A 24,793-nucleotide genomic window follows, 5' to 3' on the forward strand; every position below is an offset into this window, starting at 1 on the left:
AAAAAAAAAAAAAAAAAAAAAAAAAAAAAAAAAAAAAAGATGTTTTAAGGAGGTCAGATAAATTACAAGGCTAACAGGATCATAATTTCAGCAAGAAATGACCTCAGATGGGCTGGACCACAGTCCCTGTGGGCCTGGTGAGGGGAATGGAGGCAAGGATCAGTGGTTCTCAAAGCAAGCAGCAGCAACATCATTGGGGAACTTGTGAAAAATAAAAATGTTCAGTCCCCACCCCAGGCTTAGAGGATCAGAAACTCTAGGGCTGAGGCCCAGCTGTTGGTGCTTAAGCCTGACAAGTGGTGGTGATGCACACTACATTTGGAAAACTGCTCTTGATGTTTAGAAGGTAGACTCAGCAGGATTTCTGGAGGACTGGGATCCTCATAGGAAGACTCGGTGATAGAGATTGTCTTCATTGAGACAGGGAAAACGGAAGCTATAGCAGGTTTGTGTAAAGGCAGTGATCGGTTTGATTTTCAACATGTTGAGTGGAACCATCCAGGAGGCGGTTGGGTGAACACATCTGTCCTGCAGCAAAGAGCCTGGCAGGACATGGGGACTTTAGAGTTGTCAGTGTATAGGTGGCGGTGAAGTTTGAAGGGTTTTGCCGAGTCAATCCAGAAGAGTATAGAGAATGAGAAGAGCAGAGGTCGGGGAAGCAAGGCTGGTGGACACGAGGCGTAGGGTGAAGAGAGGAAGAGGGTTTAAGAAGAACAACAGCCAGTCAGAGGAGCCTTGTGATGGGCACCACTGAGTCTGGGCAGGAGGGAATTCAGGAAAAGGGGATCTTCAGCATCCAGTGCAGTAAAGAGACCAAATAAAACAAGGGTGGACAGGTATTTAACTGGAACTGTCAAGGTCAGCTGACGTTAGTTGATCAGTTTCCATGAGGTGAGAAGCCGACCACTGTGGTCTAAAATGTGAGTGAAAAATTTGAGGGCTAAGATGTATATATTCAGTATGGTTTCTTTGTGAAACCATACTATAAGGGCAGTAAAACGTTTCTCCCTCTCTCTCTCTTTCTCTCTCTCTCTCTCTCTCTCGTGTGTGTGTGTGTGTGTGTGTGTGTGTGTGTGTGTGTATGTGTTTACTCTTAAGGGCAAAGAACAGGAAGGAGGCAGCAGCGATCCTGGAGGTGGCGGGATCATCAAACATCTGAAGACGGCTGAAGGCTAGAGGTCAAAACCGAAGAATCAGCTTGGAGCAAACTGTCTGTACAGGGAGAAGAAAACATCTAAATATCTTTAATACATTCATAGAATGAGAGGAGGTAGTGCATTCCGTGGAGTAGCAGGTTAGATATATATAAAAGAATATTTGGTGCTGGGTGTGGTGGGTCATGCCTGTGATCACAGCACTTTGGGAGGCTGAGGTGGGTAGATCATCTGAGATCAGGAGTTCGAGACCAGCCAGGGCCAATGTGGTGAAACCGTATCTCTACTAAAAATAGAAAAATTAGATAGGCATGGTGGCGCGCCCCTGTAATCCCAGCTACTTGGGAGGCTGAGGAAGGAGAATTGCTTGAACCCGGGAGGCAGGGTGAGACTCTCTCTCAAAAAAAAAAGGCAAAAAAATTTTGGAGAAAAAAGTATGAAAGAAACCCAGTAGAATTGTTAAAAGAATAAGTTGAGAATCTAGAAAGTAGAGTAAAAACAAAGATTGAAAAGTAGTTAAGAGGCTCGACACAGTGGCTCACACCTATAATCCCAGCACTTTGGAAGGCTGAGGCAGTGGATTGTTTTGAGCTCAGGAGTTCAAGACCAGCCTGGCCAACATGGCAAAACCCATCTCTACAAAATATACAAAAATGAGCTGGGTGTGGTGGCTCGTGCTTGTGATCCCAGCTACTTGGGAGGCTGAGGCAGGAGAATTGCTTGAGTCCAGGAGGTGGATGTTGCAGTGAGCCGAGATTATGCCACCACACTCCAGCCTGGGTGACGTAGCGAGACCCTGTCTCAAAAGAAAAGTAGGGAACCAATTTAAGAAGTTGAGCATCTGTAAATGGGAATTGCAGAAGGAGAAAATGGACAACAGAGTAAGGGAGAAATGTTTTTTTTTAAATGATGAAAATAACCTGAAACTGATGGCAAGGGTTTCTGGATTGAAATGACTCATTAAATGCCCAGGATAATGGGTGAATATAGGCCCACATTGGCCAGGTGTGATGGCTCACACCTGTAATCACAGCACATTGGGAAGCTCAGGCAGGAGGAATGTTTGAGCCCAGGAGTTCAAGACCAGCCTGGGCAACATAGGCAGACCCCATCTCTACAAAAAATAAGGTATGGTGGCGCATGCCTTGTTCCCAACTACTTGGGAGGCTGAGGCTGCTGTGATCCATGATTGCACCACTGCACTCCAGCCTGGGTGATGGAGTGCAGGACGTAGCCTGGTGTGGGTGGGGGTGGGGGAAGGCAATGATTAGTCCTCTGGAAGGCAACAAGTTGTACAGGAGAGAACTGTCGTTGACACCTCCTCTCACTGTCCTCCCCGCTAGCTTAGTGGAGTGTACCTGCCTTTGTGACCTTCATAAGGGCTGGTGTGTACTGCAGGTAGGAGCTTTGTGCGCATGTAGAATGAACGAGCTGAATCTCAGCCTCTGGTAGGAAGTCAGTTACAATGACCGAAACTGAAAAATGAAGGCAGAAGCCCATCATTCGGAGACACGTAACACGTACCAAGACACTCAGAAGGATTTCTAAATGTTCCCTTTTGGGAGGGGGAATTGGCAGATGTAGGGGGCCCGTTGGTAGGTGTCTTATATAGCTCTTGGCTCTGAACGATGTGTCTGTGTGATAGAACTGTAAAATACCAGGGGGAGGGGACGATAACACTGCCTGCATAGACTAGTTCTCAGGAAGCAAGGCTGGCAAGAGGCAAGAAGTGGGTAGGGGATGCCATGGCCGTAGGGTTTTGCTTTTTAAAAGGTGAGAGGTTTCTGCAGGGTTATGTGTTGAGTGGAAACAAATCCGGAGAGGAGAGATGGAAGACAGGTGAGAGGGATTGGGACGCGAGAGAGGAAGGAGACAGTCACACTGTAAGTGCTTCGGAAGGAAGTTTAGGTTGCACTCACCTAATTTTGTTTTTTTGAGACAGAGTCTTACTCTGTCACTTAGGCTGGAGTACAGTGGCACAGTCGCAGCTCACTGCAGCCCTGATCTCCCACCTCAGTCCCTCAAGTAGCTGGGACTACAGGTGTGTGCCACCATGCCTGGCTCATTTTTGTTTATTTTTTGTAGAGACGAAGTCTCACTATATTGCCCAGGCTAGTCTGAAACTCCTGGGCTCAAGCCGTCCTCCTGCCTCAGTCTCCCAAAGTGCTGGGTCGAGCGTTTGAGGTGGACGTAGAAGGGAATGCACTGGAAGATGGTGAAAAACAGGATGGCCGGGCAGCACTCACCCTGTGGAAATTTAACACCATCCTTTCAATTAGTGTTTTTCCTTTAGCAGCCTAGGCATGGGAGCAGAGACGTCACGTGGTGGACCCAGACACAGCTTAATAAACCTAAGGCAGTGCAGCACCCCTGTGGGACCTTTCTGCCTGGGAAGCTGGTCACTGTCACGCTGCCTGTCCGGCTTCCGTCCTGTAGTGGCAGACGGCGTGTGCTTGGAGCAACTCACTGGATCACAAAGGGACTTTGACACCGCTAGAATCAGACTATTTAGTGATTTAACATGTTTCTTCAAGCCTGATCCCTGCCCTCAGTCCTTCCTAGTCACCCTGAACCCCTGGCTTTAACAATGTGGGGTACACCAAGAGCCTGGAAGCTAATGACTCTGGATTTGCAGTGAGTGGGTGCAGTAGAGACAGGCAGGGTTCCTCCAGCTCCTTGCCCAAACACGAAGACGGTGCTACACAAACACCGCTCGCTCGCCAAGGTGCCTCTGCACAGCTGGGCTGCTGTGGGGGGCAGCGCTCCCTTAGCCTGCAGGGGCTCTCCCTCTGCCCGGCCTACTTAAGGACAGGTTCTCCAGGAGGGCCCAGGAGGCGCCGTCCCCTGCATTCCTCCTCTCCAGGGACCTGCGTGTGTTTTATCCCTAGTGGCCTGGCCTGAGAGGTAGGGTAGGTGGGCGGGGGGGGGCTTCCCACTTAAACACCAAGGCCGCCAGTCCATAGATCCATTTGCTGTCTTCATAACATCTCAGCGCTGCCATGTCCCAAACACAGCCCCTGATTTCCTTTCCAGCCCCGCTGGATCCTCCACTCATCCTTCTCCACCTCCAGAAATGGCACCACCATTGGTCTGTGATTCTTCTCTTCAGGCCAGTTCACCAGGAAGCTCTCTCCAGGCAACCTCCAGGATGCACAGCCCACCTGCCCGCGACCCTCCACCATTCTGCCTCCTGGACCAGTTGCTGTCTCGGTTGCTCTGTGCCTCTGCCCTGGCCCTACTCGCTCTCATGTAGAGAGACATGCACTCTTACCATGAAGATTAACCCCAGTCACCCTCCTGCCTCAACCCTGCAGGGATCTCCTGCTGTGATGAGGGTGTCAGTCCAGTCGGACCACAGCAGAAAGGCTGGGGCTTCCTGTCTGCTTCCAGGCTGGCGTCTGTCTCCCTAAGCCCACCTTTTAAACGAACTCACTGAGGCCCCAGGAAGTGGCCACATAGGACATTCTGGATTTTTTTCTTCTTCCTTTTTTAAATGTACAATTCATTGGTTCTGGGTTTTTTTTTTTTTTTTTGAGACAGAGCCTTGCTCTGTCACCCAGGCTGGATTGCAGTGGTGCAGCCTCCGCCTCCTGGGTTCAAGCAATTCTCCTGTCTCAACCTCCTGAGTGGCTGGGATTACAAACGGGCCACCAAGCCCAGCTACTTTTTGCATTTTGGGTAGAGATGGGGTTTCACCATGTTGGCCAGGCTGGTCTTGAACTCTCTTGACCTCAGGTGATCCACTCTCCTCAGCCTCCCAAAGTGCTGGGATAACAGGCGTGAGCTGCTGCGCCTGGCCTGATTTTTTGTTGTTTAAGTAATCATTTTCCTAATACGTGTCTTCCTAATCTGGACCCCACAGATTAGGAAGTGCTTTAGTTTTTAATACCCAGGGTATTTCCACTGCCACTGTGTGAAGAGTTGCAGTTAGAACTCTTTCAAATGATCACATTAAAAAAAATAGCATCAGCCTTTGGAGTTCAAGATGAACAATCGAACAAAAAATAAGTCTCATGGAGGTCACATGAAGGGAGCTTCCCCATGAACTGGCTACACCTGGTGACAGGTAACACTTTAATCAGTGGTCTCATATGGACATAACGGGGTCGGCCCTGTGTCCTCAGCCAACTCTACGTATTTTAGAGCCTCTCTCTCTTTTTTTTTTTAAATGGAATCTCGCTCCGTAGCCCAGGCTGAAGTGATCTTGTCTCACTGCAATCTCTGCCTCCTGGGTCTTGTTTCAAGCAGTTCTCCCACCTCAGCCTCCCTAGTAGCTGGGACTACAGGCATGTGCCACCACTCTGGCTAGTTTTTGTATTTTTTGTAGAGACAGGGTTTTCACCATGTCATTTGGGCTGGTCTTGAACTCCCGGACTCACGCGATCCACCTGCCTCGGCCTCCCAAAGTGGTTGGATTACAGGTGTGAGCCACTGTACCCAGCCAGAGGCTCAGATAAAGTTGGGTTTTCAGCTATCCTGGCCTTGCATCTGTAAGGGATGAAATTCTGTATGGTTCTAGGAAGTCTTTAGGTTTCAGCCTATGACTCGAATTCAGACTTTAGAGATTTGAACTTTTTATTCTCTAGGTTTTTCATTGCCATTAAAAGCAGCCACCCATCTACAGCCTTGGATTTCTCGTACCCGTGCAATTTCAGCATGGAAGCAACATAGTCTCCGAGAGCCAGGCTTGCAGTGGGCATGACATCCCAGGCCCCTCCTGGTGAACTAATTACTGAATTCCCTGGGCTGCTCCATTCCTATCTCTGAATATCATCGGAGCATTGGCTCTCTCCTCTCCTCTCTAAGGCAGATAACCAATCGCAGATGCTGCTTATCTCTCCTCTTCTCCATAATTTGCAATACCCACTCCGGTACCAAATTCATATCAGCTAGGAACTTTTCAGTGACAAGTAATGAAAATTGAATCTGTTATAAAGAAAAAAAAAAATGTATTGGAATGATACCAGGGGCTCATAGAATCCCAGAAAATGGGAGGCTTAGGTTTGGAAGATGGTTAGGACCCAAAGCCGTCTGGAGAGCCCAGAACAGGCAGTCGGGGCTTCTCAGGCTACTGTTGGACACTGCCCTGTGAGCTCCGCACGCTTCATTCTCTGTATTCAACAGCTTTGGAGTCTAGCTGAGAGGCCCTGGAGGCCATGCCCAGCCCAGGTGCCCACAAGCTGGGCGGGTGGGGGGTGGGGACAGGAAGGGGGAGGTTAGCCCCTCTGTGGCAGTGGCTGGTGAGGCACCCCAACAGGTTGGAGGAGCCCCAGCAGAATTCCTCCTTTGCATGGAACATTTCTCCTTGGTAATTCTTTTTTATTTATTATTTTTTTTGAGACAAGTCTCTGTCACCTAGGCTGGAATGCAGTGGTGTGATCTTGGCTCATTGCAACCTCTGCCTCCCGCTTCTCCTGCCTCAGCCTCCCAAGTAGCTGGGATTACAGGCGCCCAGCTAATTTTTGGATTTTTAGTAGAGAAAGGGTTTCACTATGTTGGTTGCTGGTCAGGCTGGTCTCAAACTCCTGACCTCAGGTGATCCACTTACCTCGGCCTCCCAAAGTGCTGGGATTACAGGCATGAGCCACCATGCCCGGCCATCCTTGGTGATCCTTTTAGTGCATTTTAAAATGTTGAAAATAGATGTTTTATTTTGTTTATACAAGGTACAATGTCAAAATGCAAATCATATATAATGTGTAGATATAATAGACAAGGAAGCAGAAAGGCATATGTATGTAAAGTGGTGCTGAGCTGAGTTTTCTTCCTGAATCCTTCGATGGAGAGGATTCATTGGGCTCAGCATGTCTCCCAACTTTCCTGGCTCCCTGTGTGTGCAGAGCAGCTGGAGACAGGGTGGTTAGGAGCCCAAATGCAGGTGTCTTCCCTGGAGACATCTCCCAGGCCAGGAGGAGCCTTGTAACTGACAGAGAGCCTTGGATATATCACTTTTCTCTGTAAGCTGCAAGTCAGGCTGAGGGATGGAAGATTTCAGGAGAGAAGGGGGCATTTCATCCTGAATAGCTAAGAACAGCAACACTAGAATGGGTGGATTTATAGACAGTCACTTAGAGGAGTGTCAACTAAATCCCCCTCATAATATAGTGCCTAATATTAACTAAAATATACACTAATTGAGCTCTGATTAGTGCGCAGCAGTGTGAGGTGTTGGGGAGGCTGTGTTTTGGGTCAGGCTGGTCCTGCCTCAAAGGAGCACAGCCCTATGGTGAAACACACTTGCAGGACTCGGGGACTCTGCGCTGTGAAATTCTGAGCCAGGAGGTGGCAGCCTCAGCCAAGAGGAAGAGGTCCTTGTGGAACACAGGTGTGGGCAGTTAGAAACAGGTGTCCTTCTCCGTGTCTTTCAGTCCCTGCTCTCCACTTCCCAGTGTCTGGAGGAAGGGTTAAAAGGGGAAAGTCACACCATAAGATATATTTTAAAAAGTTATACAGGCAGGAAAAAAAAATGGAAATCTGCATTGATACAAGGAAATAAAGAATGCTGTATTTGGTTAAAAAACTAAATAGAAAGGGGAAAGTTGAGAGTTTTATTTCTTGGCAGGGCATGATGGCTCACACCTGTAGTCCCAGCACTTTGGGAGGCCAAGGCGGGTGGATCACCTGAGGTCAGGAGTTTGAGATCAGCTTGGCCAACATGGTGAAACCTCATCTCTATCAAAAATACAAAAATTAGCCAGGTGTGGTGGTGCATGCCTGTAATCCCAGCTACTTGGGAGGTTGAGGCAGGAGGATCACTTGAACCCAGCAGGTGGAGGTTGCAGTGAGCTGAGATTACACTATTGCACTCCAGCCTGGACAGCAGAGCAAGACACCATCTCAAAAAAAATCTTATTTCTTTATCAAGGAAAATCAAGACAAAATGTAAAAGGTGAAGAGCAATCCATTTTCTTTAAGGCAAATGTGTAGGGCAGAAAATTAGGGAAGAGCGGGAGATGTGAATCATTTAGATTTGTGGCAGCTGAAGACAAGGGGGCTAACGGCCTCACAGCTGTAGAACTTTCTTTTTTTATTTTGGTCTCAGCAGAACATGTGCAGGGTTGTTACACGGGTATATCGTGTGATGCTGAGGTTTAGAATACAGTGCTCCTGTCATCCTTCAGAGATCTGTGTACTCTTTCCATTTCAACATAAAAAAGGACAGACTGTTCCCAGCACCTGGAGGATGCCGACTTCCTGGTCATTCTGCCCATTCATTCACCTAATATTTGTTGGCATTTACTGAGTACCGAGGACTGAAAGGCAATTACATTTCCGGATGGCCCTGAAGGGTACAGTGGATGGGTGCCAAAGGGCCTCTTGATTCCTTCTTTCCCTTTCCTGGTTCCTGGCTGCTGGAACCTGGGCTGGCCTTGCAACTCGCTTCAACAGAATGCCACAGAAGTGATGCATGCCAGTGTCTGGCCCAGCCTGTCAGGAGCCTGGCAATTTCTACGTTTTTTCAGCCTGTGTGACTAGCCTGAGCCCACCGTATTGTGTGGAAGCCCAACCAGCCACGTGGAAAAGCCTCCTCTAATTTTGATGAAAGCATCTAGACTGAGGACAGGCAGAAGTCAGTGAAAAAAATGGCCAGGTGTGGTGACTCACACCTGTAATCCCAGTACTTTGGGAGGCCAAGGCAGGCGGATTGCTTGAGCTCACGAGTTCGAGACCAACCTGGCCATCATGGCAAAACCCAGACTCTACTAAAAATACAAAAATTAGCCAGACATAGTGGTGTGCACCTGTAGTCCCAGCTACTCCAGAGACTGAGGCATGAGAATTGCTTGAAGCTGGGGGGTGGAGGTTGCAGTGAGCCAAGATTGCACCACTGCACTCCAGCCTGGGTGATACAGTGAGTCCCCCTCGCCTCAAAAAAAAAAAAAAAAAAAAAAAAAAAAGTCAATGAAAAAGGGCACTTTCAGAATGTCTGGTGGTGTGTGGATTGGGCGCTATGCCCATGCCCCACCTCCCAAATGCCCACAGTGGCTTCCTCTTCCCCCTGGCTGTACAAGGGGCAGCTGGTGGCTGGTTTCCAGCCAGGACTGCTCCCCTCCCACCCCACCTACACTCCCTATTACTTTTGTTTTTTAAAAAATTTTGGCTGGATGTGGTGGCTCACACCTGTAATCCCAGTACTTTCGGAGGCCGAGGAGAGCGAATTACTTGAGATCAGGAGTTCTAGACCAGCCTGGCCAACATAGCAAAACCCTGTCTCTACCAAAAAAAAAAAAATACAAATATTAGCGGGGTGTGGTGGTGCATGCCTGTAGTTCCAGCAACTTGGGAGGCTGAGGCAGGAGAATCACTTGAACTCAGGAGGTGGAGGCTGCAGTGAGCTGAGAGCTCACCATTGCACTCTAGCCTGGGTGACAGAGTGAGACTGTTTCAAGAAAAAAAATTTTTTTGTAGAGATGGGGTCTCACTATGTTGCCCAGACTGTTCTTGAACTTCTGGGCTCAGTTGATCCTTCCCCTCCTGCCTTGTCCTCCCAAAGTCCTGGGATCACAGGTGTGAGCCACCCTATCCAGCATCCGAGCCCCTGCTCTGATCCAGCTCTAGCATTAGCTGAGCTTCGTGGCTGGAGGCAGAACAACTTCTCCAGTCCTCAGTTTTCTCATCTATAAAATGAGGAGGTGGGGTTAGGTCCATGATTTTAGAAATAAATGTCTGGCCAGGTGCAGTGGCTCACGCCTGTAATCCCAGCATTTTGGGAGGCCGAGGCAGGTGGATCACAAGGTCAAGAGAGTGAGAGCAGCCTGGCCAACATGGTGAAGCCCCATCTCTACTAAAAATACAAAAATTAGCTGGGCGTGTTGGCAGGCACCTGTCATCCCAGCTGCTTGGGAGGCTGAGGCAGGAGAATCGCTTGAACCCGGGAGGCGGAGGTTGTAGTGAACTGAGATCCTGCCACTGCACTCCAGCAACAGAGCAAGACTCAGTCTCAAAAAAAAAAAAAAAAGAAAAAGAAAAAAATAAATGTGAAAAACAGCAAAGAAAGAAGGCTGAAGTAAGAGGAAGAAGAGGGCGGGCGCCAGCCCAGTAGTCTGTGAGAGACGGTATGTATACACTGCGGAGCTGAGCGCGGACTTGCCGCCACATCTCGTGGATTAGATGCTGCTGCTTCTCCTCACATGGAATTGCTGGAAATTCCCCGGGCTGTGATGGGAGCCCACTTTAGGCAAGGCTCGTTCTCCTCTTGGAAAGAACACCGGAGCTGAGTCGCTTGGACTCTGCCTTTCTCCCCTTTTTCCTCCTTTGTGTGGAACATTTCTCCTTGGTGCCTTTTAGTGCATTTAAAAAATATCGAAAATAAATGTTTTATTTTGTATATACAAGGTACAATGTCAAAATGGAAATCACATATAATGTGTAGATATAATAGACAAGGAAGTATAAATATAAAAGCATATATATGTAAAGTGGTGCTGAGTTGAATTTTCTTCTTCCTGAATCCTTCGATGGAGAGGATTCACTCAGCATCTCTCCCACCTTTCCTGGCTCCCTGTCAGTGTGTGCAGAGCAGCTGGACACAGGGTGGTTAGGAGCCCCAATGTGGGTGTCTTCCCTGGAGACATCTCCCAGGCCAGGAGGAGCCTTGTAACTGACAGAGAGCCTTGGATATATCACTTTTCTCTGTAAACTGCAAGTCAGGATGAGGGACAGGTTTCAGGGCTGGGCTTTTATTTCATTACCGCCTGTATTCCAGACAGCTCACATTGTAATGAGATAAAAACCCTGCCCAGAAGCTTTTGGTCTCTCCTAGGAAGCTGGCCCCTGGATCCAAGACACAACAGGCAGGCAGGTGGTGCCCATCGAGTGTGGAGAACCTGCTTCCTCGTGCAGGAAGCGCCGCCCAACAGCCTGTGAGATCCCGCTGGGAAGGTAAGGGGCCTCGTGGGCTTGCTCCTGGAGCCCACCTCCTTGTACCTCGTCTCATTTCTCTTTAGCTAAAGCAGAGAGGCTCCTTCACTTCGGACGTAGCCAGGCTGCGTTCCCTGAGTTTCAGAGGTTGTGAGTGCGGTTTTCCGAGTCTTCGTCTCTGTTGCTGGTCCCTCTGGTCACTGGCAGAGCTTCCATGGCTTCCATTTCAACGCTGTCCGGCTGGGGAGTTTGCCTGCAAAGCAGGTGGTTCATAGGTTTTGAAAAGATGTGGGGGTTGCCGTCAAATCAATAGATGCTTCCTACTGAGGGTGTATCCAGCAGTGGGGATGGGAGGAGCAGACAGAGGCTCTGCTGCAGGAGCCAGAGAGCACTTAGTGCTCAGAGATGGAGAGAACCTGGAGTGCCTACCTCCATGGAGAGTATTCAGTCCTATCTAGGGGCTGGGTGTGGTGGTGCATGCCTGTAATCCCAGCACTCTGGGAGGTTGAGGTGGGAGAATCGCTTGAGCCCAGGAGTTCAAGACCAGCCTGGCAATACGATGAGAATAAATCCTCTCCGGGTATTTCCAACCTCCCCATCCACCAAAGATTCACCAAATGCTATTGGAGCAACTCACGGCGCCCTCACCCTATGCTTTGCGAGTCCTCTGCTAAAAGGCCATTCAAATGGCAGGAACAAGAGGAGGAGACAGTGACTGGGAGCCTGGCCAAACCAGACTTGATCATCTTGATAAAAGTGATTTCATATTGATGAAGCTTTAAAAAACAGTTCTTAGTATGTGTGAAATAAAGAAATCCATAAATCAATCAGCTCCCGAATGATAAGCTCAGGGGAGCAGGACACTGTGGTCATACATGGCCCGCCTGTCTGGAGCTGCCTGGGCACTGAGGCCCTGGGCATCTGGCCAGCACCTTCTCCCAGGGCTGGTCATACATGGCCCGCCTGTCTGGAACTGCCTGGCGCTGAGGCCCTGGGCATCTGGCTGGCACCTTCTCCCAGGGCTGGTGAAACGTCCCTCCGGAGGAGCAGCAGCTCTTTAGGCCATTTTAAGGTAAGCAGTGTGAGCTCCCTGGAGAGAGAGCTAAAATAAGTCAGAATGCAGGTCAGTTCCCTGAAAATAATTTGCTAAAAGCCAATTTGTCAAATGACAAATCTACCTAATAACCCATTTGTAAAATAACCAGTTTATGGAAAGAATCAATTCACCAAATGACCAAGTAATTACACTCAACAAATTTACCAATTCTCCTCCTCCTCCTCCTCCTCCTCCTTTTTTTTTTTCTGAGACACGGTCTCACTCTGTCCCAGGCTGGAGTGCAGTGGTGTGATGCTGGCTTGCTGCAACCTCTGCAGGCAACCATGCCCAGCTAACCTTTTGCATTTTTTGTAGAGATCAGGTTTCACCATGTTGGCCAGGCTGGTCTCAAACTCCTGGACTCAAGCAGTTTCTCCACTTTGCCTCCAAAAGTGCTAGGATTATAGGTGTGGGCCACTATGCCCAACCACGCCAATTCTTCTTAAAGATATATTTATTTTTTGAGCTTTTTGAAAATTATTATTTTTTTTTTTTGGTGGGGACAGGGTCTCACTATGTTGTCCAGGCTGGTCTCAAACTACTAGGCCCAAGTAATTGTTCCACCTCAGCCTCCCAAAGTGCTGGGATTATAGGTGTGAGCCACTGCGCCCGGCCATGTGCGGCTCTTTACTCGTGGGGAAGGATGACTCTTGCAGAGGCAGTACCCGGTGCGACTCACCTTGACTTGATGTAGCATGCCAGGAGAGACACAGCACTCAGCCCACACAGCAGGACGGTGGACGTGGAAATGGCCACTGAAAGGGAGAAGACCACGTTGAGACACCCAGGAGCACATTCATGGCTTCGAATCGCAAATTCTTTACCGTGGACGTTCTTACAAAGGGATCCAAGCGCCTCCAAGCAGCCTGCCACTCTGGACATTTCTTGAGGCCCATGCATTTCCCTCTATTTTATGTCTAGGCAAAAACACAAACCCTTCCTACCAAGGGTGCCAGCTCCCTATCGTCCCACACTTTGCTCCTCATCTTTGTCCTTCTTGGGCAGAGTGACTGGGGTGATGGGGCAGGAATGGGGCAAGTGAGGAGGGAGCAGTAAGAGCCTCAAGGCAAAGCCAGGAGTGGGATGAGGAGGAGAGCGCGCTCCTGCTGCTAAAGCCAGGGTTGAGAAAGCAGACAGGGACACACCCCTCCTCTGCTGTCCCCAGCACGACGCCCCCTTTTCTTCAACTTCACAGGTTTAGAAACAATAGCACACAGTGCCATTTTCTTTGCAATTTCATTTTTTTTCACTTGCAACTTTTTTTTTTTTTTTTTTGAGACAGGGTCTCCCTTTGTTGCCCAGGCTGGAGTACAGAGGCGTGATCTCAGCTCAGGCTGGTCTCAAACTCCTGACCTCCACCTGCTTTGGCCTCCCAAAGTGCTGGGATTACAGGTGTGAGCTACTGCGTCCAGTCTACCTTCAACTTTTTTTTTTTTTTTTAAGATAGAATCTCACTGTGTTGCCCAGGCTGGAGTACAGTGGTGTGATCTCAGCTCACTGCAGACTCCCCCTCCCAGGTTCAAATGATCCTCCTGCCTCAGCCTCCTGAGTAGCTGAGATTACAGGTACCCACCACCACACCTGGCTAATTTTTGTATCTTTGGTAAAGATGGGGTTTTGCTATGTTGGCCAGGCTGGTCTCAAACTCCTGACTTCAGGTGATCCACCCACCTTGGCCTCCCAAAGTGCTAGGATTACAGGTGTGAGCCATGGAGCCCAGCCACCTGCAGCTTATTATGGCAGAGGAAGAGCAGTAAGGAGAAAGAAGAGGTCTTTTAAGAGGTGTTCTAGATAAGAGGAGGTTAGGATTTTGGACCATTTTGAATGAGTTGAAAGGAACAGCTTGGGGCACTGACAGGTGTCACCTGAGGTTTATCACGTAGGCTAGGAAGAAGAGGTCGTCCTGTGTGAGCAAGGGCGCTTAGCTTGAGGGCAGGGGAACACAAATATTGTTAAAAAAAACACTTGCAGACCGGGCACGGTGGCTCATGCCTGTAATCTCAGCACTTTGGGAGGTGGAGGCGGGCAGATCACCTGAGGTTGGGAGTTCGAGACCAGCCTTACCAATATGGAGAAACCCTGTCTCTACTAAAAATACAAAATTAGCTGGGCATGGTGGCACATGCCTGTAATCCAAGCTACTCGGGAGGCTGAGGCAGGAGAATCGCTTGAATCGGGAGGTGGAGGTTGTGGTGAGCCAAGATTGCGCCACTGCACTCCAGCCTGGGCAACAAAAGCAAAACTCCATCTCAAAAACAGAACAAAACAAAAACACACACTTGCAGTCCTGGTACAGTGCTCATGCCTATAACCCCAGTGTTTTGGGAGGCTTAGGAGAGGATCGCTTGAGGCCAGGCGTTTAAGACCAGCCTAGGCAACACATCAAGGCCCCCCATCTCTACAAAAAATTAGCTGAGCATGATGGCACACACCTGTAGTCCCAGCTATCTGGGAGACTAACGTGGGAGAATTGCTTGAGCCCAGGAGTCTGGTGCTGCAGTAAGTTGTGATCGTGCCACTGCATTCCAGTCTGGGCGACAGCAAGAACCTGTCTCTAAAAACAAAAGCAAACAATATCCACTTGTAGGTTTGACCAATTAGCCTGACTATTGTGAATTTCCCTGAAAAAAGCACGCAGGGCTCGGCACGCAGGACGACAGCGCTGAGATCTGGAGCAGCTGCCGCCTCTCGCCGAAGACCATGGCCACACACGTCGTGGACCCTGCGGGCTTTGAGGGCCTTTGCTGTACACCAAATATACCAAAATAAACCTCCCAGGGCTTGGCCTTCCCATACAACTCTACTGCAAAACATCTGAGTATAAGGGTGCGGGGACACTCAGAGCCCTGTGGCTGGGATATAAACTGGTGCCATTTTTCCCAAGGGCAGTTTGCAACATACAACAAAAGAGAAGCCTACATGCTTTGACTCTAGTTCAACTGGAATTTACTCGAAGGGAAGAGATAAATACAGAGGTATTCACTCAAGTATTGTTTAAAATAATTTTCTTTTTTTTTTTTTTGAGACAATATTGCTCCGTCGTCCAGGCTAGAGTGCAATGGCACAATCTCGGCCCACATCAGCTTCTGCCTCCCAGGTTCAGGTGATTCTCCTGCCTCAGCTTCCCGAGTAGCTGGGATTACAGGCACCTGCCACCAAGCCCAGCTAGTTTTTGTATTTTTAGTAGAGATGGGGTTTCACCATGTTGGCCAGGCTGGTCTTGAACTCCTAACCTCAAGTGATCTGCCTCCCTTGGTCTCCCAAAGTGCTGGGATTACAGGCATGAGCCACTGTGCCTGGCCTAAAATAATTTTCAAGATGTTAATCTGAATCTCTTATCAACAGACAATTAGTTAATTAAATATGCTATGCCCATATGATGGAATACTATTCAACTATTAAAAATTATAAAAATAGATCTGCATTTATTAACATGAAAAGTTGTCTGCAACATCTTGAGTGAAAAAAGATATTCCGATAAAAAGGAACCCATAATAGGCCGAGTGCAGAGGCTCACACCTATACTCCTAGCATTTTGGGAGGCTGAGGCGGGCAGATCACCCGAGGTCAGGAGTTCGAGATCAGCGTGGCCAACACGATGAAATCCTGTATCTACTAAAAATACAAAAATTAGCCAGGCATGGTGGCGGGCATCTGTTATCCCAGCTACTTGTGGGGCTGAGGCAAGAGAATTGCTTGAACCCAGGAGGCAGAGGTTACAGTGAGCTGAGATTATACCACTGCACTCCAGCCTAGGTGACAGAGCGAGACTCTCAAAAAAAAAAAAAAAAACCCAAATGAACCCACAATAATGAACCCAACCAGCCATGTAGATGTCCATATGCATAGAAAAGTCTTGAGGAATATATACTGTGGGGGGATTCGAGATACTCTTTATTTCTTTTTTTTAAAAAAGATCGTTTTTTCTCATATATTTGCAATGACACTGTAATCAGAATAAATAGTAAAATTATAGAAACAAAATAAAATAACTTTTAAGTAAATAAAAAAGCATAGATAAATGGTTACAAAAGAAGTAACAGATCCAAGTCACGGCACCAAAAAAAAAAATAATAAAACACGAGAAATTAATGAAAACTGTTTTGAGTTTTCGGGCTTAAAATTCATCATTATTGTGACTGAAAAAGAAATCTGTGTTAGCAGAGACGTCGCACCTGACGGTAAACGATGTCTTCACTGGCTAGTGAGTCGGCACAGACTGTGACGGGAGTGTTTTACTGGTGAAGAGGGAGACCCAGGCTTCTCAGATCAACTTCCCCTTTGACTATCATGCTGCATTTCAGTAGAAGAAAAGGTGGACCGAATGGCGCCTCCGGTTTTACCTTCCTATAGGTGACAGGCTAGGCCTTGGGGAAACTCTCCAGAAGGCACTATTTTTTCTTAAAACAAGATCAAACCAGAAACCTTTTCACATGTGAGTCCTAAAACTGTAAACCGGCACCTTTTCATATGTGATTCCTGAAACTGTAAACCAAAACCTTTTCACATGTGAGTCCTAAAACTATGAACCTAAAATTCTTCCACGTGTAACATCTAAAGTCTAAGCCTATATAAAGGCAGAACCTTCCTTTGTTAGGGGAGCTGGGTTTTTGACAAATTACTGCCTGGTCTCCCGGCCGAGTGAATAAACTCCTCCCTCCTTTATTCGGTGTTCCAGAGATCCGTTTCCACAGCCGCTCCTGCTACACTGGAAAAGACAACATGATGTAAACTGTGCTTCTCCCTTCACAAGGCCCCTTCCTGTTTCTATTTAACAATAAAAGCGGCAGAATGAAACTCAACAGAGCAGAGGGCTCCCGAACCAACCATAAAACTAAGCAACTTGAACTCAGCGCCAGGTCCTCGGCCTCTTCCTCACTGACATCCAGGCAACTCTAGTCAAGACATAGGGGCCGCAATCCAGCACTTTGGGAGGCTGAGGTGGGCGGATCATGAGGTCAAGAGATCGAGACCATCCTGGCCAACATGGTGAAAGCCCGTTTCTACTAAAAATACAAAAATTAGCTGGTTGTGGTGGCGCGAGTCAGTAGTCCCAGCTACCTGGGAGGCTGAGGCAGGAGAATCGCTTGAACCTGGGAGGTTGCTGTGAGCCGAGATCACGCCACTGCACTCCAGACTGTCTCTCAAAAAAAAAGAAAAAAAACATACGGAAATCAGAATCACCAAGACAGTGAATTAACAGCTTACCTGCCAAGCCCTCCACCTTTTATTGTTTCCTAGGCCGGTGTGTAGATGGGAGGAAAAGGAAGAGAAAGAGCTCTGGTGAGAGGGGAAAGGCGGTTACGGCAGAGGCGGCCGTGAAAACCACGTCTCCCACCAGTCCCTTCAGCCCGTGTGCAGATTGGGTCCAGGACGGAGAAGGCCCCTGAGACAGCCAGGAACAATGTTTGGTATGCATGATGAAAGTGTTCCTCAGCAGCACCCTGACCAATTAGGCCTGTTATTGGGTAGTAATACCCGTGTGTCACTATGGCCAGAGCTCCTGTGTGCCTGCATTGGATGAGGGCAGTTTTGGAAGAAGAGCATCAACTCAAGTACTCTGTGCAGTGGCTTCCTCCCTTCCTTCCTTTCTTCCTTCCTCCCTCCCTCCCTTCTTCTTCCCTCCCTCCCTCCCTTTCCTTTCTTCCTTCCTTCCTCTCTCTTTCTCTTTTTTTTTCTTTCTTTCCCTTCATTCCTTCCCTCCTTCCCTTCTTCCTTTCTTTCTCTTTCTTCTTTCTTTTTCTTTTCTCTCTCTCTCTCTCTCTCTTTCTCTTTTCTTTCTCTTTCTTTCTTTCTTTCCCTTCCTTCCTTCCTTCCTCCCTCCCTCCCTCCCTCCTTCCTTCCCTCCTTCCTTCTTCCTTCCTTCCCTCCTTCCATGCAGTCTCACCCTGTAGGCCAGGCTGCAGCGCGGTGGCACCGTCAGAGCTCACTGTATCCTCAAACTCCAGGCTCAAGCACGCCTCTTACCTCAGCCTCCCAGGCAGCTTGGACAACTGTACATCACCACACCTGGATAATTTTTTCATTTTCACTTTTTGTAATGAAATGCCCAGGCTGGTCTCTTAAATTCCTGGGCTCACAGGAGCCTCCCGCCTTGGCCTCCCAGAGTGTTAGGATTACAGGTATGAGCCACCATGCTTGGCTAGTGGTTTCTTTTCTATTTCTATTATATTAAGCATATGATAAGTGTTGGATTCACAGTACACACTCAATAAATAAATACTTAATTGATTAACTTAGGCTTTTAAAATTCCATAAATTGATGTAAATTTAAAGTGACATTTGCTTTTTAATGAGGAATCCTCATTTTATAACAGTTTAAGACCATTCCTGGCACCGAACAGAAACTCAGTTTGTATTGAATAAATGATGCAACATAGGAGCAGTTTCTGTCAAAGGCTGAGGGAATCCCATGAAAGCCCAGAGGCACGATGCATCCTGAGAAGTCAGTCCTCACACCTGGGTGCTAAATCAGCATGGCAGTGTCAGTGCTGTCATGTGGCCTGCTGGCCTCTTCCTTTACAATCAAGAGTCTTCAAGAACAACTTAGTCAGGGATGAGAGACCAGGTATTGTCAAAACTGTAGAAAGTTATTGATAAAAAGGGCTGCCAACATGGAATCGACCCAAATGCCCATCAATGATAGACTGGATAAAGAAAACGTGGTACATAGATGCCATGGAATGCTGTGCAGCCATAAAAAGGAGTGAGATCATGTCCTTTACAGGGATATGGATGGAACTGGAAGCCATCATCTTTGGCAAACTAACACAGAAACAGAAAACCAAACACGGCATGTTCTCACTCATAAGTGGAAGCTGAACAATGAGATAATGAGAACACATGGACACGGGGAGGGGAGCATCACACACCAGGGCCTGTGTGGAGGGGAGGGGTGGGGAGAGCATCAGGAACAACAGCTAATGCATTCGGGGCTTAATACCTAGGTGACGGGTTGATGGGTGCAGGAAACCACCATGGCACATGTTTACCTATGGAACAAACCTGCATGTCCTGCACATGTATCTCAGAACTTAAGGTAAAAGAAAATTAAATAATAAAAAAAGGGCTTCCAAATAAGCCAGTAGATATTTAAGACAATGAAACTATGAACCATATTTCTTAAATATTTATTAAAACATTAAAGCCCTCAAATTCACCTATTCATTTGCTTACTCATTTGATACTTATTAAACATCTACTATTTACCATTTTCTATTGAATTAAAAAGAACAAAAAAGTACTGCTAATCATTTATATAAGTTATTTTAAAAAGCAAATTATATTGGTAGTATCAATGGGTTGATTAAAATGTCAGTGAATTTACTGAGCAACCAGTGTGGTAAAGCATCATTAATATTTTCTTATGAAGATGAGCTCAATTGATTGCGTATTCGTGCAGAAATTGCAACATCCTCTGATGTCCAAGGGGCCAGTCAGTGTATCTGCCACACGTAACTTGTGCTCTTAGATCTCAGGGTAGCTCATCCAGCAGAAAAGACCTAAAGTTTTTTTGTATGTGGCATCTCTATATTTCCACGCTTCCTTGAACAGAAGTATCTTTGTGCACTGTAGGTGTTTGGTTAATGTATATTACATTACATTTCAGAATTTGGGAGAAAGCTTTTGATTGTGTGTGTGTGTGTGTATGTATCTTGCTCTGTCTCCTAGGCTGGAGTGCAGTGGCATGATCTCAGCTCACTGAAACCTCTGCCTCCGGGGTTCAAACAATGCTCTTGCTTCAGCCTCCCGAGTAGCTGGGATTATAGGCGCCCACCACCACACTTGGCTAATTTTGGTATTTTTAGTAGAGACAGAGTTTCACTGTGTTGGCCAGGCTGGTCTCGAACTCCTGGCCTCAAGTGATCTGTCCACCTCAGCTTCCCAAAGTGTTGGGATTACAGACATGAGCCACAGCGCCTGGCCAATTTTTTAATCTAATAAAAGCCATGAACTAGAAAAAGCAGATTATAGATTATAGCCCATCATCAAATAGTTGTTGGAAAATGTATATAGAAAGAAATGACCTCCGAATTATACATGTAGGATTTTATCCAAAGATATTCTTGCACCTATGGATTTTTCAATTAATCGCGTTTATAAGATAACCACAGAATGTAGCAATCACATGTCCAGATAGGGGGTTGGCTAAGTAAATGGTGGGAATTCCATACAATGGAATGTTCTGTAGCTGTTAAAAAGGATGAGGTGGTTTTTGTGTCCTGATATGGGAGGACCTACAAGCTATGCCAGCAAGTGGAAACAAATATGGTGGAGAACAAAGAAACAAATGCAGCGTCCAGCCTCCCTGCGCCCCTCTGAGCGTGTTTACACAGTCCCTCTGGAAGGACGCCCAGAAATCGGATAGCAGGGGCTACTTCCTCATTGCAAGGGGATTTTTGAGTTAGAAATGGGATTTACTTCTTGTCTTTTTTTTGATACAGGGTCTTGTTCTGTTGCCCAGGCCAGAGAGCAGTCGCATGATGGCAGCTCACTGCAACCTCCACCTCCTGGGTTCAAGCAATTCTCCCACCTCAGCCTCCCCAGTAGCTGGGACTACAGGCATGTGCCACCACACCTGGCTAATTCTTTGTATGTTTAGTAAAGACGGGTTTTGTCATGTTGGCCAGGCTGGTTTTGGACTCCTGGCCTCCAGTGATGGGCCCGCCTCGGCCTCCCAAAGTGTTGGGATTATGTGTGAGGGCTACCTCGCCCGGTCGGATTGTTTTTTAAACTATTCTAATCAACTAACTGCTATAAAATATCCAAAATCACTTGATGTTTTCCCAGATGACGTTTGATGCAGGTAAAAATGAGACCACAAAAATACGAATCATTCTCTAGCAGGAAAATTTATGAACAGAAGATCACAATAACTTTTGTCCATATCAAATTACAGTTGGGCTTTTTGTTACTTTGGAGGCTTGCCAGCCTGAGGCATGACTTGCATTCTTATTACTGGCGTTCTTCCTCCCTGCATGCTTCCTTCCGTCCTCCTGTTCTCTCTCTGCCCCCCCTTCATTTTTTTCTTTTAGTCTTGCAAACACGTCCCCTTTTCCTATAGTCACTTCCACGTCCTCTTTCCTATTCTCCTGGCCTTAGCATTGCGTGTGTCTTCTGTAAAGATGAGCGGTTTTTTTGTTTTATTTTGTTTTGTTAACTTTTTTTCTTTTTCTTTCTTTAAATAGAGATGGGGTCTTGCTATGTTGACCAGACTGGCCTCAAATTGTGGCCTCAAGTGATCCTCCAATTTCGGCCTCCCAAAGTGCTGGGATTACAGGTGTGAGCCACCACGCCTGGCCAAGAGGAGCGTTTTATACTGAAAATGTGGACAGCCTCTCTAAGTGCACGGTGCCACACCGTGGAGAGGGATGGGCAGCCTGTGGCAGAGATGCTGCAGTGTCAATGCTGGCAGCTGGCACCTGTGTTTTCAGATGCTCCCTGCATGGGAGGCGGACCCTGTTGTGTAGAGCTGTGAAGAGCTAGCCTGGAGCCTGTTTTGGGTGCCAGCTCTCTGGGTTCAACTCCAGTAGCCTGACAGCTAGAAGCTACCAATATTAAGAAAAATAGGCACATCAAACAGAGAATTTCATAAATCGGCTATTTTTTTAACTTTTTATCTGATGGCAATCTTCTGAGAGTGCAAGGGGCCGCTGTCAGGATTGTGCTGGGGCGGCAGGCCTGGGCCAGGACCCCCTAGCACCCTGGGACTGCGGTCACCTCAGTCATAAACATACTGGACAAAGGGACAAACTTACCCATGGTGCTGCTGTTGCCCTGTGTAGACCCATCTGCGGAAGAGAAAGGACAGTGTCACAGCTTGAGTCCTAGAGTTCCTAGTTCCTCATGAAGAAGGAGAAACTCTGCACAGCTTGGCTCCCATCTTAGCACCTTGGGAGACATGTGACTGGCGTAACCAGACTCGTTTTAGCAAAGAGCAAGCAAGCAGGGTAGCTCACTGAAGTGCTGGCCACACTTAAGAATCAGATAAGCCTTAGAGAAGGTCCACTTTACCTACAGCTCCTCCCTTCCACAGATCCTGGCCCCGGACTGCAGGCAGCTGCCACCACCTCCCACCGTGGAAGGGCACAGATGCCACTCAGACTCTCAGCCAGGCTCTCCGTGCAGGTGATAAGGCTGGTCCTGCCACTTCTGGTGGGGGTGGTGGGCTTGCTTTTCTAGCTGCCCCAAGGACAAGGCCACGGAGAAAGAGGCCAGGCCAGGAGGCTGATGGCCGGGGGCAGTGGAGTGCCCAGTGAGTCCTGACTTTGGATTGATGGTATAAAGCTGCCTTGTGATGGATCTCAGCCCTAATCTCAGAAGCCAGAGTGAGGAATAACCTCTCCTGGGGCAAAGTGAGTGCTGACCTGGCGGCTGGTGGGAAGCAGGTGCCGTGAGTTTCCAGGTCCTGGCTGTCGTCTGAGAGGGGCTGTGGGAGGACTCATGACTGCCTATCCCTGTGGTTCCCGTGGAAGGTGATTTTGAAGGCATCAGCCGGGAGCCCGGGACAAGAGCTGCTGTTGTGGCCACTGTGGTGTCTGAGCTGGGAGATGAAGCTGCAGGCTCTGTAGGAGAGTCCAAGGCAGGGAGAACATCACTAGGCAGACTCCCCTCCTCCCAGCTGCGGTGCAGGGTGACCTGAGAGCTGCTGTGGTGAGTCACCCTGGCCAGCCCTCCCGCTTCCCAGCAACCTGCTCCCTGAGAGGGTGGCATAGCTGTCCCTCTGGAAGGACCATAGGACCTGTGAGTGCACTAAAGAACATGGCTACGATCACTGCACATGTAAAGAAAAGATCAGCCAGACACAGTGGCTCATGCCTATAATCCCAACACTTTGGGAGGCTGAGGCGGGAGGATCGCTTGAGCCCAGGAGTTTGAGACCAGCCTGGGCAACATAGCAAGACCTTGCTTTTCGTTTTTGTTTTTCTGAGATGGAGTCTTGCTCCTGCCAAGGCTGGAGTGCAGTGGTGTGATCTCAGCTCACTGCAACCTCTGCCTTCTGGGTTCAAGCAATTCTCCCTGCCTCAGCCACAACCCCCCCCAGGTAGCTGGGATTACAGGTGTCCACCACCATGCCTGGTTAATTTTTGCATTTTTAGTAGAGATGAGGTTTCACCATGTTGGCCAGGCTGGTCTCAAACTCCTGACCTTAGGTGATCCACTTGCCTCGACCCCACAAAGTGCTGGGATTATAGGCGTGAGCCACCACGCCCTGCCACAAGACCCTGTTTCTATAAAAATTAGAATAAGAATAAATTATCCAAGGGTGGTGGGCGTGTGCCTATAGTTTCAGCTATTTGAGAGGCTGAGGTGGGAGAGTCACTTGAGCCTGGGAGTTCAAGGCTGCAGTGACCTATAATTGAGGCACTGCACTCCAGGTGGGGGACGGAGTGAAACCCCTGTCTCTTAAAAAAAAAAAAAGAAAAGAAAAGATATCAACGATCTGAGTCGTTGAGCTTGTTTACTAGAGAAGGCGGGCCCAGCGCTGGAGGCTCCACCGAGAGCAGGTGGAGCTGCCCTGGCTGAGGCCGCGCGGAGCAGCTGCAGGTGAAACACGGGAAGCCGGGGCTCTGGCCCGGACTCTCCAGGCTGTGTTGGAGGAGAGCGTCCTGGTGAGCTCCGCTCTCAGGACCAGAGGCTGCCTTGTGTTCCGCGTCCTCCCTGTCTTCCTTTCCTTCCCTGGAACGTGGCTGCCCCCGCACTGTAAGGGTGTGGCGTAATGCTGTTCCCTCTCCGTGGAAAATGTGTCTTCCGTGGTGACAGCTGCGGCATTTGGGAAATGTGGGGCTGACCGCCGTGGCTCTCTGGACGCACTGTTGTTGCCGCGTTCCCATGATCCCCCAGCCAAGCAGGTCACGAGAAGTCCTCACGTCCCTTAATCCTTTGTCATGTCCCCACCCTATCCTCACTGCCAACGCTCCAGGGCTCCCTGCAGACAGGGCACACCAAGGCGTCCATAGCCAAGTGCCCACTGTCATGCCAGCCCGGGTCAAAGCCTGCTCTCACTTCGGAGCTTCTGACTGCACAGCGGCGTCTCCACAATGGCCATCGGACCGGGAATTTGGGATGCAAAGGCGGGGCTGGGAGAGGCTACTTGATCATGCTCCTCTCTTAGGTAAACCAGTGTGATTGCATCAAAGGAGTTGTAGAATCACCTCGTTTCAGTGAAGCCAGCCCCTCACCCGCTTCCTCCGTCTGTGTGCAGGTGACTCACTAGGAAGGAACCTTGTTTAGCCGCTTCTTCCTCCCTCAAGCTGCAGGCCTGTCTTGGCCACTTAAGTATCACCTGGGGCCCGGTGCAGTGCGGTGGCTCACGCCTGTAATCCCAGCACTTTGGGAGGCCGAGGCTTGCAGATCACCTGAGGTCAGGAGTTCCGGACCATCCTGGCCAACACGGTAAAACCCTGTCTCTACTAAAAATACAAAAATTAGCTGAGTGTGGTGGTGGGCACCTGTAAACCAAGCTACTTGGGAGGCTGAGGCAGGAAAATCGCTTGAACCCAGGAGGCAGAGGTTGCAGTGAGCTGAGATTGCACTTCTGCCCCCCAGACTGGGCAATAGAGCAAGACTCCATCTCAGAAAAGAAAAGAAAAGAAAAGAAAAGAAAAGAAAAGAAAAGAAAAGAAAATGAATTGTACATCATGGTCATCAAAAAAAAAAAAAAAAAAAGATCGATCTGGCT

General features: G+C 48.4%; 1 protein-coding gene across 2 annotated transcripts in view; it reads right to left on the reverse strand.

Annotated features, from left to right (window-relative positions):
* Nucleotides 1–10,442: 10,442 nt before the first annotated feature.
* The window catches only part of IL15RA (interleukin 15 receptor subunit alpha), a 31,197-nt gene continuing 16,846 nt past the window's right edge, over nucleotides 10,443–24,793 (reverse strand). The window contains exons 4-7 of one of the 2 annotated variants that reach the window (XM_017513190.2): nucleotides 22,479–22,676; nucleotides 21,870–21,902; nucleotides 12,791–12,866; nucleotides 10,443–11,268 (exon numbers count right to left, since the gene is read on the reverse strand). In XM_017513190.2, the coding sequence (XP_017368679.1) occupies nucleotides 11,157–11,268; nucleotides 12,791–12,866; nucleotides 21,870–21,902; nucleotides 22,479–22,676 (419 nt within the window). In that variant the 3' untranslated portion in view covers nucleotides 10,443–11,156. The remainder of the gene's footprint in view (nucleotides 11,269–12,790; nucleotides 12,867–21,869; nucleotides 21,903–22,478; nucleotides 22,677–24,793) is intronic. The other variant, XM_017513191.2, reaches the window with a different exon arrangement.

This window comes from Cebus imitator, unplaced genomic scaffold (genome assembly GCF_001604975.1).
Source record: "Cebus imitator isolate Cc_AM_T3 unplaced genomic scaffold, Cebus_imitator-1.0 Scaffold487, whole genome shotgun sequence".
In the NCBI taxonomy this organism is placed as follows: domain Eukaryota; kingdom Metazoa; phylum Chordata; class Mammalia; order Primates; family Cebidae; genus Cebus; species Cebus imitator.